Source organism: Phytophthora sojae (assembly GCF_000149755.1).
Source record: "Phytophthora sojae unplaced genomic scaffold PHYSOscaffold_24, whole genome shotgun sequence".
Lineage (NCBI taxonomy): Eukaryota > Oomycota > Peronosporomycetes > Peronosporales > Peronosporaceae > Phytophthora > Phytophthora sojae.
The window spans coordinates 34,891-51,693 of record NW_009258138.1 but is presented as its reverse complement, the minus strand read 5'-3'; the positions used below and the strand labels follow the sequence as shown (position 1 = coordinate 51,693).

The window sequence follows — 16,803 nt, the reverse complement described above, 5'->3', positions numbered from 1 at the left end:
CGTTGTTTGCTGCTCAGGATCGAGCGCCAGGACGCTTATGATCAAGTCCATTAACCCGTAGTGGTGCTCTCCTGCAGCGAACGGCGCTAAGTATGGACGAAATAAATGAAGTATGGAGGATGCGTTGGCGTTTGCATACTTATATTTTAGAGAAAATCGTCGTAATGAACTGCGAACAGGCCTCACGAGAATACCTTACGCCGCATGCATGAGGCCACCAAGATACAAGAACCGATCTCGTCCGCTAAATCAATCGTCATCATCACCGCGCAGTGTTCTAGCTGCTGATCGGATTGCCTTGCGCGCCACGGGCTCCTTGATGCCCACGAAGTTGAGGTCCTCCATTTCAATGCCAGTCTACGCAAAACAAGTCGCACAGGTTAGCAACTGAATAAACATGAGCACGAAAGAGCTATGGCTGAAGCAACGCACCTCGCGGATGAAGTCAAGCGAGTCGAAGCCCTTCGCCTTGAGCATTGGCGTATATCTCTGGAACCCGATCTGCTTGAGCCAGAGGTACACCTCATCAGCACGGTCCTCGTCAGTCTCGGGCAGTTCAGGTGGTTCTTCAAACTTGGCTGTAGCACTACTTCGGCGCCTGATCTTCCGTGGGGCATCAGCATCTGACTTTGCCTTCGGCCTCTGCTCCTGCGGAGTAGACGATGCCTGGCCCTGCGACTGTTGCTTGGACTTATTGCGGCTGGGGCGACTTGCATTGCTGCTGCTCGCACTTGTTCCTGTGGTACTATTGTTCGGCAAATCGTGCTCACGCGCGTACAGCTCGTTAGCGTAGTCGATGCCTTGGTTGATGAGCTCCATCCATAGCTCAAGGTCGCGTTTGGATACCGCCTGGAGCTCGCGCTTGATCTTCCAGTTGCTGTCGATCACATTGAACCGCAGTTCAGGCATCTCCATGGTCTTCCAGATCCGGCACTCGCGCAGCGACAGCGAAGAGATGGGAGGCAGTGTGCAGCGCCACTCCGCATTCTGTTGCTGCTGCTGTTTCCAGCGCGGAGGCACGTCTGTGTAGTGAAGCTGGTCGTGGTCCGCGATGAACCACTTCTCAACCCACGAGCGCTTTCCACGGCGACTGCGCTTGAGGATCACCCCTTCGTGGTAAGGAGCGGGTGACGCGGGTTGCGCCAACACGTCACTATCAACGCTTTCGTCGTCTAAGAAGGGGTCGTCAACTACCTGCGAGTGCACGTTGCGGTCGTCCTCGTCCGAATCCATGCCCATTGTGTTGTGACGGCCATTCGCCTGTAAGCTGTAACTGGTATCTTCCTCCTCCTCTTCTTCTTCCTCCTCCTCCTCCCCATAGTCCTCGCCGTCGTCATCGTCTTCATCATTCTCGCCGTAGTATGCATCGTCGTCCTCTTCAATCTGCGGCTCACGCTCATCTGGCGTAAACGGAACAAGCTCGACGTTGTCATGAAGGGAGCTGTTCGTTTGCTTCAGCACATCTTCAAGGGTCCGCACAATGACACCGATGTTTGGGCGTTCACTTGGCTCGAATGACACGCACTTCTCCGCAAGCGTTGAGAGCGCCGGTGGGCATGAGGCGGGCAGGGCGTCACGGAACTCTGGCAGGAGAACCTGGAACTTGTACTGCGGTAGGCGCATCAAAAACCCATCGGCGTTGGCAACGCGACAGCAGAGCATCTCCATCATCACTACACCAAAACTGAAGATGTCGACGCTCTGGTCGTAGTCCTCGTCCAGGAACATCTCTGGCGCCATGTAGGCGTCCGTGCCGCAGTACGACTTGCGACGCTGCTTGCTCGCGTCCGTCTCATGCGTGGTGACCTCCACCGGCTTAATCTCCACAGCGAAGCCGAAGTCGCAGAGCTTGGCCCGGTGTTGGTCATCCAGCAAGATGTTAGAGGATTTGATGTCGCGGTGCACGATGTGCCGCTGCTGCAGGAACTCGATGCCCTGCGCAGCGTCCAGTGCAATGCGCACCATGCGGTGCCAGCCAATGTGCGGCTTCTTGCCGCTGCGGATGGCCTTGAGCAACAGGTCCACGTCGCCGTTGTTCAGGTACTCGCTGAGAATCCAGACCTGTTTGGCGCGGACGTTGTCGGCGGCGCCTGCGAACTGCAGGAGCCTCTGGTGACGCAGCTGACGCAGCACCTGCACCTCTCGCAGCACGAAGGCCGGGATGTTGCCCTCTGCGTCTTTCGGCTGGCACTTGACCGCGACGTGCTGGCCGCTGTAGTCGCCGGCGTAGACGATGGAGAAGGCGCCCTTGCCGATCTCGCGGCCGATCTTGACGGCGGCAGGCTCCACCTCGAAGAGCAGCTTGGCGTCGACGCCCTCCTGCTCGGGCCACTCGGGCTGCTGCCGCTCGGGCTGCTCCGGCTCCTGTTCCTGCTGCTGCTGCTCCTGCTGCTCCTGGTGGAGCTGCGCGTCCAGCGGCGCGGGCGGCGGCTGCTGCGCCTCCAGCTGCGACTTGAAGGCCGCGAGCGGCGACTTGTGCGGCAGCGGGCGGCGCTGCGCGTACTCTCCGGCCAGCAGCGTCTGGCGCTGGTTGCCCGACATGGCGCTGCGGCTCTGCTGCGGGTGCTCGAGACTCGACGGGAGGGCGCGGCGGCGGTCGGTCACTGCGCCGGTCTCATTCACGCAGAAAGTCGCGGCCAGACAGCGGCCCAGCATGGCACTGCTGCTACTGCTAGTCGCCGCTTTTAGCTCCAGGGTGCCTGCGTAACGGCCCGCCAAATCCGGACTGCCCTGCTTCCCTTCTCTACCGACCCGAGCTATTCTCTGTCGCGCGCTTCCTCGCGGTTTGAGTTGTGACTGCCAACTTGAGCGGGATGGGAGCTCTTCGCCGCACGTTCCCTACAGTTTCGGAGCGGTATTGATAACGCATATACCTCTCAAAGTCGGCTGCGAACTTAAGGATTGAAGCTCCGTTTTACCTGCTTTTTTTAATCATCCTTATCAATCGCTTATGACGATTGGGAGGTACCTTTGCAAGCGGTCTCTGAGCTGGAGAGGACACATGGCTACACACGAATCTCTCGGCCAAGGGCTTCGACTCGATGGCGTCGCCAGGAGCTCTGGGTGGCGGCGAACAGCTTTCGCGGGACTCCAGCCCAGCGACGCATTGCGCTGCAATGCGCTGCGTGGGAATCGCGGCAGCTGAGAGTGTCCGCGCAGCATAAACGCCGTCGGAATCCGACTCGGAGCGGCGATCCATGCAAACTGATATTTTTTGGTGGTCACGAGCGCGAGGCTCACTATCGGTGACCGTGCTTCGAGCACACTCAACACGTGCCTCCTTCCAGCAGCTCGGCCAGCATTAAGGAGACTTTACTCGCGATCGTCATGAAGGACGCGTTCCGACGTGGACGCTGTCTCTGCCCTTGGGGTTTCCCTTCCCCGCGCGTCCCGTTTTCACGCCTGGTCTTCCTTCAACAAGCAAACGGTTCGCAGCCGCTCAGCTCGACTCGACTCGATGCGGCTCCACGGATTCGTATCGCAGCGCTGCGTTCTGGACGCGTTGAATAGTTCCTGGGCACCTTATTTGAGCATATTTTTTCGTTTTGCTGAATCAGCTCGCTGACCGCTCGCCGTGTTTCTCACCTCGGCTTGTTCCTTCCTGGACGGATGATGGCTCAGCGCGTTAGCTTACGAGCCTCGGTGATAGCAGCAAGGAGAGAAGTTCGATCGTATAATTAAGATAAACCCTACGGTGGTCGAGCTAGCTTCGACTTGCGACTAACACGCGCAGCGCAGGCATGTACTCGGCGATGATGGCGGACACGTTGAAAGTCACGTGGTTGAGCATCTGCAGGTTGGCCTCGGTCATGACGCGGAATTCGTCGAAGCTGATGAAGCCGTCCTTGTCGAGATCCACGTCCTCCATAGTCTTGGCCACTATCGTGGCGAGGCACTCGGAGGGGATGTTGATGCCGTTCTCCTGGATACATGCCTCCAGCATGCTCAGCAGCTCCTGCGTGGACAGCTTCCCGTCGCGGTCAAAGTCTAAAATGTCAAAGGAGACTGCACCACGACAACGCAAAAGTCAGGCCACTGAGCGATTTTGTACAGTAGAGCAGCGCTCGCATATTAGTAGCGGACGCACATTTGATCTTCTCGGCCGTTCCGCCCTTCGACGACAGCACCGAGACGCTCTGCAGGAACTCGTCGAAGCTGATAAAGTTGTCGTTGTTGGTGTCGAAGAGCTGGAAGATGCGGTCCACATACAGCGACTCCTTCACGGTGAAGCCCAGCGCCGTCTGGAACTCGCTGCGGTCGATGAGTCCGTCATCTCGCTTCGCAGAACTGATGAGGTCGTAGTGCACGTGCAGAGCGATCACCTCGTCCGGCGTCAAGTTGGAGCTGCTCGCGAACGCGGCCACCTGGTCGTCGCTGAGTTTGCAGGTTAGAGGAGGTCCACTGCCGCCGTCCGCTGCGCCGGCCCCCAAGCTGTCCCTGGCTGTGGATGCCGCTGCGCCCATTGAGCCGAGTTGTGCCTGAGAGGGTCAAGTTGCAGTCCGTTTTTGGCTCGCGTCGCTTCGTGATCAAATTTTGTGTATATTTGGTGTGCAACCAAAAACTCGTTAAAACCCCGCTTTATTCCGTCTCACTAGCTGATTGGGTGAATTAGTCACGAATTAAGTGTCTTGGTCTCTGTATGCCAGAGCTTTGCCAGCCACACGCCGCCACCACCATATCGACGGCCCCCAAGACACCATGATGGCCATGCGTGTGCTGACCAAGCGCCTGCCTGTGCGCCGCCTGCAGACCTCGGCGCTGCGTGCGCTGTCCACGGAGGCGCCTTCCGCCGGCGCGGCTGCTGCCGGCGCGGCTGCTGCCGATGCGGCCGAGTCTGCCGCCGTTGAGAAGCCCGAGGAGATCAAGCAGGAGGACCTAGGCAACCTGGCTGGCGTCCCGATCTCGCAGGTAGGCAGATCTACAGTCGCCAATAGATCAATTCTTTGGGTGGTCTAACTGTATTGTATGGTGCTACGCTAGGTGACGGCCGACCACCGCCTCAAGTTCTTTGCGTTCGCCAAGGAGCAGCAGGACGAGCTCTTCCCCGAGGGCGTCGGCCGCCGCATGGATGAGACCTTCGACCTGGTGGGCCACCGCCACATTATGCTGCGTGACACGACGCTGAAGATCATCTCGGCCATGAAGGGTGCGATCAATGCAATGATATTAAGCTCTCTGGCTGCGGAGAAGCTAACGGGATCGCTGCTTGTTTGTTGTCTGCAGACTGGGAGACGGCCAAGAACGAGTCGGCTGGTGCCTACCTCATCGACGGCGAGCGCGGCACGGGCAAGAGCTTCGCGCTGCACCAGATCGTGCAGTACGCGCGCGAGAGCAACTGGGTGGTGCTCTATATCCCCAACCCGCGCTCGTGGTGCCACGATGCCCCGTACGTGATGCAGTCGCCCTACCAGGAGGACAAGTTCGACATCGACGTGTATGGCGTGGAGCTGCTGCAGCACTTCCTGCACTGCCACGGCGAGCAGCTGCGCTCGATCCCCGTGCGCGGCAAGTACGCCGACCGCTACTACCCCACGGACAAGTACGAGTCCAAGCCCAAGAGCGAGGCCGACTACAAGGATGCCGCCCTCACGCTGCGCGATGTGGTTGTCAGCGGTATCCGTGACGAGGAGCTTGCGTGCCAGGCCGTGTGCGACCTGAAGGAGGAGCTGGCGCAGACCACGGAATTCTCCGTGCTGATCGCTATCGACGACTACAACACGTGGTTCCAGAAGACCGTCTTCGGCTACGAGGGCAAGGACGTGGAGGCCGACGACATTTCGGTGATCGCCGCCCTGAAGGACATTGGCGCCAAGGGCTACGACGAGTCGCGCAAGCTGAAGAACGGCCTCTTCGTCGCCGCCGTGACGGAGAACTTCCCCACGAAGGTGCACTTCAAGCAGCAGGTGGACTACCGCAAGATCCGCGCCACCATGCACACGTACTCGGCCGAAGAGCTCGCCACCGTCGTGTCGTACTACAACCAAGTCAGCTTCCTGCACGGTGCGTCCCTGCCTGTCAATGTATTGAGACCGTGTTTAGTTCGTTGTCTGACCGTTTGCTGTATCTCTCGCTTTGTCTTTTGCAGACAAGCCCACGGACTCGCAGCTCGCGTACTTCCGGCTCATGACCAAGTCGCTCCCACTCCACGTGTTCGACCGCGCGTCGTTCTCTTAGATTATGACGGTGGTCTGCGTAGCTTCTCCAGCTACGCGGCGGCACCTCGGCCGGGAGATGACAGAGCAGGCAGTTGTTAGACAGACAGCATGATGATGATTGAAGTAGCAGCACCATGTTTCCCTATGTTTCCCCCCCCCCCTTCAACCACCTTACGTTTCGTACACAAAACAATGTGTACCACACCACACACCACTCCTATACTGAAACCAAGTGAACCGCTGTTCCGCCACCAACCTCAATCGAAAAGCGCGTGCCTCCTCTCCTGCTGTAATCCTTCGCCCATAATGGAGTCCGCGGGAGGCGCGTCCGTGCCTGCGCCTGCGGCCGAGGCGCCGCGCATGTCGCTGACGCCCACCGACGTGAAGAAGCTCATGGACGCGGCCCTGCGCATGCAGCGCGCGGGCCAGAAGAACCACCCCAAGTACCAGCAGATCGTGGCCCTGCTGCGGCAGTACCAGCAGCAGCACCGGCAGCGCCAGGTCCAGATGCAGCAGCAGCAGCAGCAGCAGACACAGGCCCCCATGCAGCCTCTGGACGTGGCGGCCAACCCGTTCATGCAGCAGAAGACGACGCTCTTCTCGGACAAGCAGCTCGAGTATCTGCACAACCAGATCCGCGCCTACAAGGCGCTGTGCCACTCCATGGACACGGCCATCGCGCAGGCCAAGCAGCTCACCGCCGCGGGGCTCACCATGCAGCCCACGGGCCCGTCGGCCAATATGATGGCGGGCGCAACGGGCGCGCTCCCGCAGCAGACGCAGGCCGTGGACCCTCCTGTGCTGGAGCTGCTGACCCCCAAGTGGACGCGCGCGTCGCGCAACTTGCTGTACATTGGACCCAACTACCTGGACGGAGACCTCATCGGCATCGAGAACAAGGGCAACTCGGCCTTCGGGCCGTTCAACGTCTGCACCCCGTGGCTCGGCGCCAATGACGTCGCGCTCAAGATGCGGTACATGCACACGCTGCAGCAGTTCCTGACGTCCAGTCTGGAGAAGCTGGAGAGCCACACAGAAGATCTGGACGAGAACGAGCTGCGCACGCTCAGAGACCTGCGCTGTGTGCTGCTGCAACAGAAGCTGCAGCGACACGTGGCCAAGGCGCACACGACGCGCTTGGCGCTGCTTGGAGAGCCGTCTGCGGTCGACCGCAAGTCCTTCCGACGTCGGCGTCCGGTCTCGCGCGTGGAGCTGCAGGGCGACGAGCGCGAGAAGCGCAAGAAGTCCGTGGCCATGGAGAAGAAGCGCCGCGCAGACCACCAAATGTACCTCAAGGCCGTGCTCAACCACTCGCGCGAGTTCTTCGCGTACCACAAGAACGTCAAGGCGCAGGCGAGCAAGTCTGCGAAGGCGGTCAAGGGCTTCATCGACCAGAAGAACTCCAAGGCCGAGCGTGAGGAAGATCGTCAAGAGAAGCTTCGTCTCAAGGCTCTGAAGGCGAACGATATGGAGGCGTACGGCAAGCTGGTGGCCGAAGCCAAGAACGAGCGTCTGACGTATCTGCTGAGTCAGACAAACAGCTATTTGGACAGCATTCGCCAATTGGTGCGTCAGCACAAGCGGAAGCACCACGTGGTGGACGAGTACACGGCGCACTACGACGCGCACCACGACGGTGGCAAGGACACGAACGCCGAGGATGACCAGGATGACGACCTAAACTACTTGGAGATTGCGTCGAAGGGAGAGCTGCCTCGTCAGCCTCTTATGCTCGTTGGTGGAGATCTGAAGGAGTACCAGCTGCGCGGTTTGCAGTGGATGGTGTCCCTGTACGATAACCACCTGAATGGTATTCTGGCCGACGAAATGGGTCTGGGTAAGACGATCCAGTCTATCTCACTGCTCACGTATGTGACGGAGGTTAAGCACAACCACGGCCCTTTCCTGGTGGTCGTGCCTCTTTCCACATTGTCGAATTGGGTGAACGAGTTCAAGAAGTGGGCTCCTGATCTCGTGCTCGTGGTGTACAAGGGCCCACCGCAAGTGCGTAAGGAACTGCACAGGCAGGAAATGGCGTCGTGCCAGTTCAATGTGCTTCTGACGACCTACGAGTACATCATGAAGGACAAGCATGTGCTCCGCAAGTACGACTGGCAGTACATTATCGTCGACGAGGGTCATCGTATGAAGAATGCACAGAGCAAGTTCGCAATGACCCTTGGAAGCATGTATACGTCGCGCAACCGACTGTTGCTGACAGGTACTCCGCTGCAGAATAGTCTGCCGGAACTGTGGGCTCTGCTAAACTTCTTGCTGCCGACAATTTTCGAGTCTGTTGACACGTTCGAGCAATGGTTTAGCAAGCCTTTCGCTCAGTTCTCTGGGAATGGTGACTCGAACGAGCTGTCCGACGAAGAGCGAATGCTTATCATTAACCGACTGCACCAGGTTCTGCGTCCGTTCCTGCTGCGTCGTGTCAAGGCGTCTGTGCTCGACCAGCTTCCGGACAAGGTGGAGAAGGTGCTGAAGTGTGAACTCTCTGGCTGGCAGAAGATCATGTACCGACGCATCCAAGAAGGTGGCGCGCTGCTGATGGAGACGACAGACGGCTCGGGTAAGAAGAAGGGAAAGACCAAGTACACGTCCAAGGGTCTTTCCAACGTGTTGATGCAGCTGCGCAAGGTGTGCAACCACCCTTACCTGTTCCAGACAAATGATTACCAGATCGACTTCGACATCGTTCGGTCATCGGGCAAGTTCGAGTTGCTGGATCGCATGCTGCCGAAGCTGAAAGCTGCAGGTCATCGCGTGCTGATGTTCAGTCAGATGACGCAATTGATGCACGTGCTGGAGGACTACTTCAACTATCGTGGCTTCCGCTACCTCCGTCTGGATGGTTCCACAAGTGCTGATGAACGTGAACAGCGAATGTTCATGTTTAACGCGCCGGACTCACCGTTCTTCATCTTCCTTCTCAGTACTCGTGCTGGTGGTCTCGGACTCAATCTCGCGACAGCTGACACGGTCATTATCTTCGACAGTGACTGGAACCCTGCCATGGATGCACAGGCCCAGGATCGCGCGCATCGTATCGGTCAGAAGAATGAAGTGCGCGTCTTCAGACTTGTCACCAACAGTCCTGTGGAGGAGAAGATTCTGTCGCGTGCGACCGACAAGATGAATATGAACAATCTCGTTGTGGAGGCTGGTAAGTTCAACAACCGCTCCAAGGAGGCAGAACGACGTGCGATGCTCGAGAGTCTCATCAAGATGGAGCAGGAGGAGGCAGCACACGCAGCTCACGGCGATGATGACGCATCGAACGTTCTGTTGGATGACGAGATTAATGAGATGATGGCGCTGACCGATGAAGAGCTCGCTTTGTACCAGCGTCTGGATGGTGAGCGTAAGGCTCGTGAGGCGAAGGAGTGGGAGGAGTACTGCAAGCAATACCATGTCCCGCACACTCCCCGTTCTCGCCTGATGTCAGAGAAGGATGCCCCGGCTTGGCTGCGCGAAGCCAACGAAGTTATGGAGCACGACATTGCCACCGGAAAGCACGACAAGGACAGCTGGAACTTTGACATGGAAACCGTTGCAGGCAAACCGCGCAAGCGCAAGGAGATGTCGTACCGCGATCAGTTTACCGATGCTGAGTTCGTTAAGATGTGCGAGGATGGAATCGATGAGGACGAGATGAAGGCTGCGGCGAAGAGTCCCAAGAGCTCCAAGCAAGGCAAACGGAAGCGCGACGAGGACGAAGAGTTCGTGGATACTGCTGCCGCTGATGAAGTTGAAGACGAAGACAACCCCAATGAAGACGACGCGGGTCGGCGCGAACGCAAGATGTTGTGCTACTACTACCGCAAGGTCTACGAGGCCGTTACCAAACTCAAAGATCCCACAGGACGTCTACGCTCCGAGTTGTACGTGGAGAAGCCGTCGCCAGTGGACTACCCTGACTACTACGGCATCGTGAAGACTCCGATGGACTTGATGACCATCAAGACGCGCCTCGACAAATACTACTACGCGTCGCACGAACAGTTTGAAGCCGATTTCAACCTCATGATCAGCAACGCGCAGCTCTACAACCATCACGAGTCGCTGGTGGTATACGACGCTCTGGAGATCGACAAGTGCGTCAAGACGAAGATGAAGCCGCTGCACTTGAAGACGATGGAGCAGATCGCAGCGGCGTACGAGAAGGCCAAGAAGGACCACAAGCGCCGCTCCAAGCAGCGCAAGGACAAGAAGCGCCGGCATCACTAAGGGAAGTTAAGTTGTCCACGTCAACGTGCATTACTCCATTCCAGCGTACAAAATCTATCGACCCTCCTTGTCTCGTAGTAGTAGTTCTTATCGCGTGTATCATCGTTATACTTGAACGCATGTTAGGTAAAGTAGCCGGCGTCGATGGCGTCCGAGCTCGTGCCCTTGCTGTCCAACACGCCAATGTTCCTCGACGACGGAGCCTCCTTGAACGTCTTGTATGTGCGCTATGAAAGACAACCATGCAACCAGTAAGCAACTCGTCATCGCTTGCAACTCAAAAACACAAGACAACCTCCACCCACCTCAAGGTTATCATTAACCGCCATGACCGCGGCCAAGTTGCCGAAGCGGTGGCAGTAGTTGGGCGCGCTCCAGACTGTCGAAAAGGTTTCTCGGAAGAGCACCTGGTAGCCTTCCATGCACAACTGGTGCGCTCGGGCCATGTGCGAAAGCTTGTTCGTGTGCAGGAACTTCTCCACCACGTCCTCTCCGAAGATGTAGCCCGCTCCTCTCGGCGACTGCAAGCAAACCACAAGCAAACCACGAATCAACCGATCAGTACACTCTTCTCCTTTCACTCTCCTCTCCTTTCCGCCCTCACCATGTGGAAGCCGAGCGTCTTGGAGTCCGGGTCGGACCACACAATGTCGGCGAAGATGCCGTCGGGCGGGATCTCCTGGAACCGGTCGAGCATGCGCAGCTGGTCCAGATGATGCAGCGCCGGGCTGAGTCCGCCGTGCAGACACAGCAGGCGGTCGTCGATGAGCGCGCCCAGCGGCAGGAAGTCGAAGAGCTCCATGAAGGCCTTGTAGATGCGCGCGTCGCCGTCGTACTTCTTCATGCACTCGATCTGGAAGCCGTAGACCTGCGTCGTCTGGCGCGACTCGTGGTTGCCGCGCAGCAGCGTCACGCGCTCCGGGTAGCTGGCCTTGAGCACGCAGAGCAGCGAGATGGTCTCCACGCTCATGGCGCCGCGGTCCACGAAGTCCCCGAGGAAGACGTAGCTCGTGTCGGGCGCTTGGCCCGCCAGCTTGAAGAGCTCCAGCAGGTCGTGGAACTGCCCGTGGATGTCGCCGCACACGGCCACGGGCGACGCCACGCGCACCACGTTGTCGTCCTCCACCAGAAGGTCCTTCACGCGCTCGCACAGCGCCAGCACGGCGTTGCCCTCCAGGTGCTCGCCGCGCTGCAGCCGCTCCAGGTGCCGCCCGTAGTGCGTCGCCATGATACGAGTATTTCGCAGTCGCGTCGAAAATGGCGAGGCGTCGTGTGAACCACATCTATTGGTGTGAACCACAGGACGATAAAGTCCACGTGAGGTGGACATCTTCGACTCAACTGTATTCGGGACAACAGAAGCTTGTTTGGAAGTCGTTACTACAACATTGCTACAACATCACGATATCTTAATGAGAGCAACACAGTACAGCGTTGTGTTGCTCGGTAATTTATGCCCAATTTAATTTTCGAAGAAGTTCAAATTGAAGTTGAAATTTCACCAAGATATTTCCATACCATTAAAGTACGAATCTCCGGATGCCGGCCGAAGAGGCCACGAAGCAACCCACGGGTGCGAAAGGGGTGAAGAAATCGCCCGCGAAGGCGAAAAAAATGACGAAGGCGAAGAAGCCAGTGTCCGCTGTGAAGGGTAAGTGCAAATAATGCTGTGAATACTGTCACAAATTGATCTAATACGTCTCAACGTTGCTACTGCTTAGACAAGCGGATCAAGGGAGTCGGTAAGGTGCTCGAGTGAGCGAACAGCGCCGTGAAGAAGACCAGCGTAGGGTAAGCAAAAACGATATGGTTTGAACAAGGTGGCTCTAATGGGCACTAACTGCTTTTATTTCACATACCCGCTGCTACTTCCTGTACAATAGGACGACGTGCTTCTCTACGAGCGCGAAAACCCGTTGACTACCTCCGTGCAGTGCTGGGTTTTGTCCAGGACCACGCCAGTGATGATGATTATCGTCCTGAAGACGACCCGGACGATGGCGTCGACGACCGGGACGACGGCCCCGACCTCGTGGACAACCTGGACGACTCGGACATCTTGCTGGGCACCGACGGACCCAACCAGAGCACGAGGAGCAACGTCAACTCGAGCGTTATGCCGAATAAAGTGCTACCCGTACAGGCCGCTACGCCGAGCGGCATTGTGCACCAGGTTGAGGTGCCAGATGACACGGCGCTCGACCAGCACGACGCGCTAGAAGCGGAGGGGCTGGGGAAGGACGCGGCGTCGGACGCCCCGGAGCTCAACCAGGCCAATGCGCCGGAGGACAAGGCGCCCAGCAAAGGCACGATGCCGGGCGACTCGGCGCCCGACAAGGACGATGTGCTGGCCGACAAGGCGCCCGGCCAGGACGTGGTGCAGGACGACTCGGGGCCCGGCCAGGACGTGATGCTCGACGATTCGGCGATCGCCAAAGATGACCTGCTGGACGACGCGGCGCCTGCCAAGGACGACGTGCCGGTCGGCAATATGCCAGCCTTCGAGGGTGGGCGGGATGGTGAGGCCGGAGTTTGCTCACAGTTTGGCTGTGTACCTGCCCTGAACGTAGTGCTCCATACCGGCGGGCATGACGACGACGAGCAGCAGGACTGCAATGCGGGCACTACCAGTAGCTCATGTAAGTCACTGATATGTTGGCTATGTTGTTGTCAATGTTGCTTCTTTTTGTTAATAATGTTGGTTATGTTGCAACCTGATGACCCTTTTCCAGCTCCCACAAAAAAGAGGGCGAGGCAGCATAAGGTATTGACCACGGAGTGTCGGTCGGCTAAAGTACCTCGGACCAGCAACAGTGCCGTTGTTGCTACGTCCAAACCGAAGGCTGCTACCAAAACAAAGTACACGCGCCGGATGAAGATATGGGAAGACCGAGAGAAGGTCATTCTCGCGCATAACGCTGTTGACAATCTTGTCCCCGAGCTTCCTGATAAAGAGTACGCGAACTGGGATGTGTTTGATGCCGCGCTGAAAGCGCACGAGAAAGCAAACTACTTGAAGTTCCGCGTCCGCAGCTCCGAAACCAAAGAAAAGCACGACAGGTATGGCCGTATGTTGCTTCGTTGTTATGTTGCTTGCTCATGGTGCTTTGCTAATTGTGCAAGCTAATGGTGCTTTGCTTTGCTAATTGTGTTTTTTGTTGTTATGCTTATTTATTAGTCGCCGTGGCGTCGTGCCGTTGCCGGATGAGATGGCGTACAACTTTAAGAAGATGTGTTGCACGCATGGATCGACACAAGCGTCACGAGGGGCCGGCCTTCGTGAGCACGGCTCGCGTTACACTGGCTGCCAGGCTTCATTTGATGTCCGTTCTCAAAAGATCGTCGTCGATGGCATAGCTCGGTGGATCGTGCAAGTGGACCCCGACACAGAGGTAGGACGATGTGTGAATTCTCTGGTGCTGTTGTGTAAGGTTTAACTTATGCGGGCTTGTCTCATGCTTTGTAGATTTCGTTGCACAACCATCCCACTAACAAAATCATCTACGACTCATACAGTCGTGGGAAGTCGATGCCACTCCCCCCGAAAGTCCGCAAGGAGCTTGGACTACTGAAAGAAATGCGGGCGAGTAACCCGAACATCAGCCGCTACTTGTCGGATGAGCTGGGTGGGTGCTACTGGTGAACTTAAGGCTACATGTAGCTATTTTCTGCTTTCGGACTAACTCTTTATTGCAATTAATTTTCACTGCGCTTGCTTTCAGATATCATGCTTACACCACAGCAAACTAGAAACATCATGCAGCAAGTATTGGGGAGCACCACGTTGGAACGGACCAAAGTCATATTAGATAGCTTCGCCGCTGCGGACGCGGAGAATGAGGTTCTGCTTGTCCAAGATCAGATGGGCATTAGCTGCGTTATTGCCATGCAGACAGCTCTGCAAAAGCCTGCTTTGAGCAGCGGGGGGACAACTTGGTGATAGATTGGACCCATGACACGAATAACATGGGGTACCACTTGGGTGAGAACATCACAGTATTATTTTGTATGATCGGCGGTGTGTATTTAACTGTGTGTATCATAGGCAGTCTGGTTGTGATCTCAGCCACAGGAAGGGGGATTCCTGTTGTCGACTTCCTGTCGCTCGATCAAAAAGCACCGACGACAACGCAGATTGTTGAGTTTTTCAAGCGCAACAACCCTGCTTGGAAAACAATGTAGACCGTTGTGATTAATAAGGACTTTATGGAGTGGCGAGTGCTGGATCGGGCGTTTCCAGATGCCAAAGTCGTCCTATGTCAGTTCCACGCGCTGACATACTGGCGCAAGGTTTGTGCAAGAGCAAAGTTCAACCTGAGCATGAACCAACGGGACGCCATGGAAATCTGCATTCGCAAATCTAATTTACTGATTAGTTGGATGTTGCTATGGGATTTCTTGAATTATGTTGCTGACTGTGTTTCTCTTTATGTTGTTCTGTGTGTTGCTTGTCCTGTGTTGCTACGTGTGTTGCTTGGATTTGCCATATAGTAACACCCAGTCGGCATTTGACGCCAAGCGGTCCACCTTCACTAAAACTTGTGGAGACGAGTGTCCCGACCTATTGGAGTATTTTGAGGCGAAGTGGGCGTCGTGTATCGATATGTGGGCGAATCACGCCAGGGGAAAGTTTTTCACTGCGGGCAATACGACTACGAACCGGATTGAGTCGAACTGGAATCAGGTGAAGCTGTTGATTGGAAAGAAGCCGCGATTGGAGGTGACTATTAGTGGGCTACTTGCTCACCAAACAACAATTGCCCACAGTATGCTCAGTGCAATGCGCAGGACATCTGCATCATCTCGGGCACCGGGTAGCGTTCCGGACTACCTGTCGCTTGTGGCGGGGCGCCTGGGTGATACCATGCTAGCTCACGTCAGACGCCAGTGGGACTACTACATGGTATTTTCGGCGAGCACGTCTTGCTCTATGCGGGGACGGGAGGTGGGTGAATGGGAACTGACTTCTCGGGGAAACACGCATCGCTGCAACGACTTCCGCTGGTCGTGTTCGTGCCTCTTCGACAGCAGCTACAGCTTGCCGTGCCAGCATCTGATGTACATTGCGCAGTATGTGCATAAGTTTGAGAAGCTGCCGGCCTCCAGCGTACCTCCACGATGGGATGCTGTGGTGATGGCTGGATTGGAGGAGGAATTTTATCGCGGCATGGAATCGCTTCGGAGCGTACAGCGCGCGGTGAAAGCAGCTTGGGATACGTGGTGTGCTGTGTATCGCTCAGGCGTACGCCATTTTGAAGGATAGCTCTCGTTTCGTGCGAGCTGTTATTTCACGGGATGATGTTGCTGTCATGCGTCTACGCGTCATGTGGATGATTCTCATGCAGCCTGACGAGAGTACAACGTCAAACAAGGTCGCTAAAGCTGTCCAGTCAACCGACATCGAGCTCATTGCAACGATCACGACATAAAGACCACAGTAACATTTATTGATGTAAGCTAGTCTATGATGAATATGCGCATTGGCTTAGACGTAACCCCACGGTTTCAGTTGCACATTGGCTCTTGTGTATAATGGTGGCTGGCGTTCCTTCGACTTCGGATCTGGATTGTACATGTATCCCTTGAAGAACGCGCTGTCCGGTCCAATCGAGGTCACAACCACGACCTCTTTGTGGCCATGCAGGAAGTCCGCCTCAGTCAGCGTGCAGCGCACAACATCCAGCGCGTCGCGATAGCGCATGTTGTCGAAGGTCATGGTAAGGATGGCGTTCACGCCGAAGACCCAAGGCGCGGGCATGCTGGCGCAGTGCAGCCGAAACGCCAGCAGCAGGAAAAGCCGGTGTACAGCATGGCAGTGAACGACACGATGAGCACGAAGGTGACGGCGGATCCGCCGTAGTACGCCGGCTTCTCCAGCAGCGCGCTGCACTGAAAGAGCAGCGGGAGCTTGCCCGCCACGACGTTGGTGGTCACGAGCTCCAGCGCCACCGGACACGTGATGCGCTGCAGCCCGCGCAGCATCAGCGAGGTCGGCTGGTCCGCGCACGAGCTCCAGCCGCTGCTCCAATTTCGCCTTGTGGTCGCCAAGGAGGGAATCAGCTGCGGCAGCTCACAGCCACACCCTTGAGCGCGCTGTTGCGTATGATCGGTCTTCACTTCGCGGTCGTCGAGAATCACGTCGGTCTTGGCGGCAGTGAACACCCAAAGCAGCTCGGGGATCTTGAACGACAAGAGGTCCTTGCAGGCGCGCGCGGCATAGATACATTATCAGAACCGAAAGGTAGTGGCGGCGCCTTCGTGAGTCTGGCGAAAGGAAGCGATGACAGTCGCTGGTCGTGTTGTCTTCTCCTCTAGAATATTTCGCGAATGTAATGGGTAACTTTTACATTTGCCGTCATATATCGACAGAAAATTACGGCTGGCTCCATTTCATGTTGCTTCTTGTGGTGCCTGT

At 56.7% G+C, this 16,803-nt stretch overlaps 8 protein-coding genes across 8 annotated transcripts; 6 read left to right on the top strand and 2 right to left on the bottom strand.

Annotated features, from left to right (window-relative positions):
• Window positions 1-183: 183 nt before the first annotated feature.
• Window positions 184-4,463, bottom strand: PHYSODRAFT_353272 (hypothetical protein; the record flags this gene model as incomplete). The annotated part of the gene is made up of 4 exons (XM_009541461.1): window positions 184-357; window positions 433-2,699; window positions 3,730-4,005; window positions 4,088-4,463. 4 exons carry the CDS (start codon window positions 4,461-4,463, stop codon window positions 250-252), a joined length of 3,027 nt encoding a protein of 1,008 aa, XP_009539756.1. The 3' UTR covers window positions 184-249.
• Window positions 4,464-4,684: 221 nt separating this feature from the next.
• On the top strand, window positions 4,685-6,174 carry PHYSODRAFT_566722 (hypothetical protein; the record flags this gene model as incomplete). The annotated part of the gene is made up of 4 exons (XM_009541460.1): window positions 4,685-4,908; window positions 4,981-5,146; window positions 5,224-6,000; window positions 6,086-6,174. The coding sequence occupies exons 1-4, from the start codon at window positions 4,699-4,701 to the stop codon at window positions 6,172-6,174; spliced, it is 1,242 nt and encodes a 413-aa protein (XP_009539755.1). The 5' UTR covers window positions 4,685-4,698.
• Window positions 6,175-8,657: 2,483 nt separating this feature from the next.
• On the top strand, window positions 8,658-12,992 carry PHYSODRAFT_292729 (hypothetical protein). The gene has a single exon (XM_009541459.1). It carries the CDS (start codon window positions 8,673-8,675, stop codon window positions 10,386-10,388), a length of 1,716 nt encoding a protein of 571 aa, XP_009539754.1. The 5' UTR covers window positions 8,658-8,672; the 3' UTR covers window positions 10,389-12,992.
• A 280-nt stretch (window positions 12,993-13,272) lies between these two features.
• Window positions 13,273-13,455, top strand: PHYSODRAFT_408698 (hypothetical protein; the record flags this gene model as incomplete). The annotated part of the gene is made up of 1 exon (XM_009541458.1): window positions 13,273-13,455. A coding segment is annotated over one exon (183 nt), but the record flags the coding sequence as incomplete, so codon positions are not given.
• Window positions 13,456-14,570: 1,115 nt separating this feature from the next.
• Window positions 14,571-14,879, top strand: PHYSODRAFT_535661 (hypothetical protein; the record flags this gene model as incomplete). The annotated part of the gene is made up of 1 exon (XM_009541457.1): window positions 14,571-14,879. A coding segment is annotated over one exon (309 nt), but the record flags the coding sequence as incomplete, so codon positions are not given.
• An 82-nt stretch (window positions 14,880-14,961) lies between these two features.
• On the top strand, window positions 14,962-15,138 carry PHYSODRAFT_406112 (hypothetical protein; the record flags this gene model as incomplete). The annotated part of the gene is made up of 1 exon (XM_009541456.1): window positions 14,962-15,138. A coding segment is annotated over one exon (177 nt), but the record flags the coding sequence as incomplete, so codon positions are not given.
• Window positions 15,139-15,318: 180 nt separating this feature from the next.
• PHYSODRAFT_535623 (hypothetical protein) lies at window positions 15,319-15,651 on the top strand (the record flags this gene model as incomplete). Its single annotated transcript, XM_009541455.1, has 1 exon — window positions 15,319-15,651. One exon carries the CDS (start codon window positions 15,319-15,321, stop codon window positions 15,649-15,651), a length of 333 nt encoding a protein of 110 aa, XP_009539750.1.
• Window positions 15,652-15,873: 222 nt separating this feature from the next.
• PHYSODRAFT_342964 (hypothetical protein) lies at window positions 15,874-16,747 on the bottom strand (the record flags this gene model as incomplete). Its single annotated transcript, XM_009541454.1, has 3 exons — window positions 15,874-16,147; window positions 16,195-16,586; window positions 16,736-16,747. The coding sequence occupies 3 exons, from the start codon at window positions 16,745-16,747 to the stop codon at window positions 15,874-15,876; spliced, it is 678 nt and encodes a 225-aa protein (XP_009539749.1).
• Window positions 16,748-16,803: the final 56 nt, after the last annotated feature.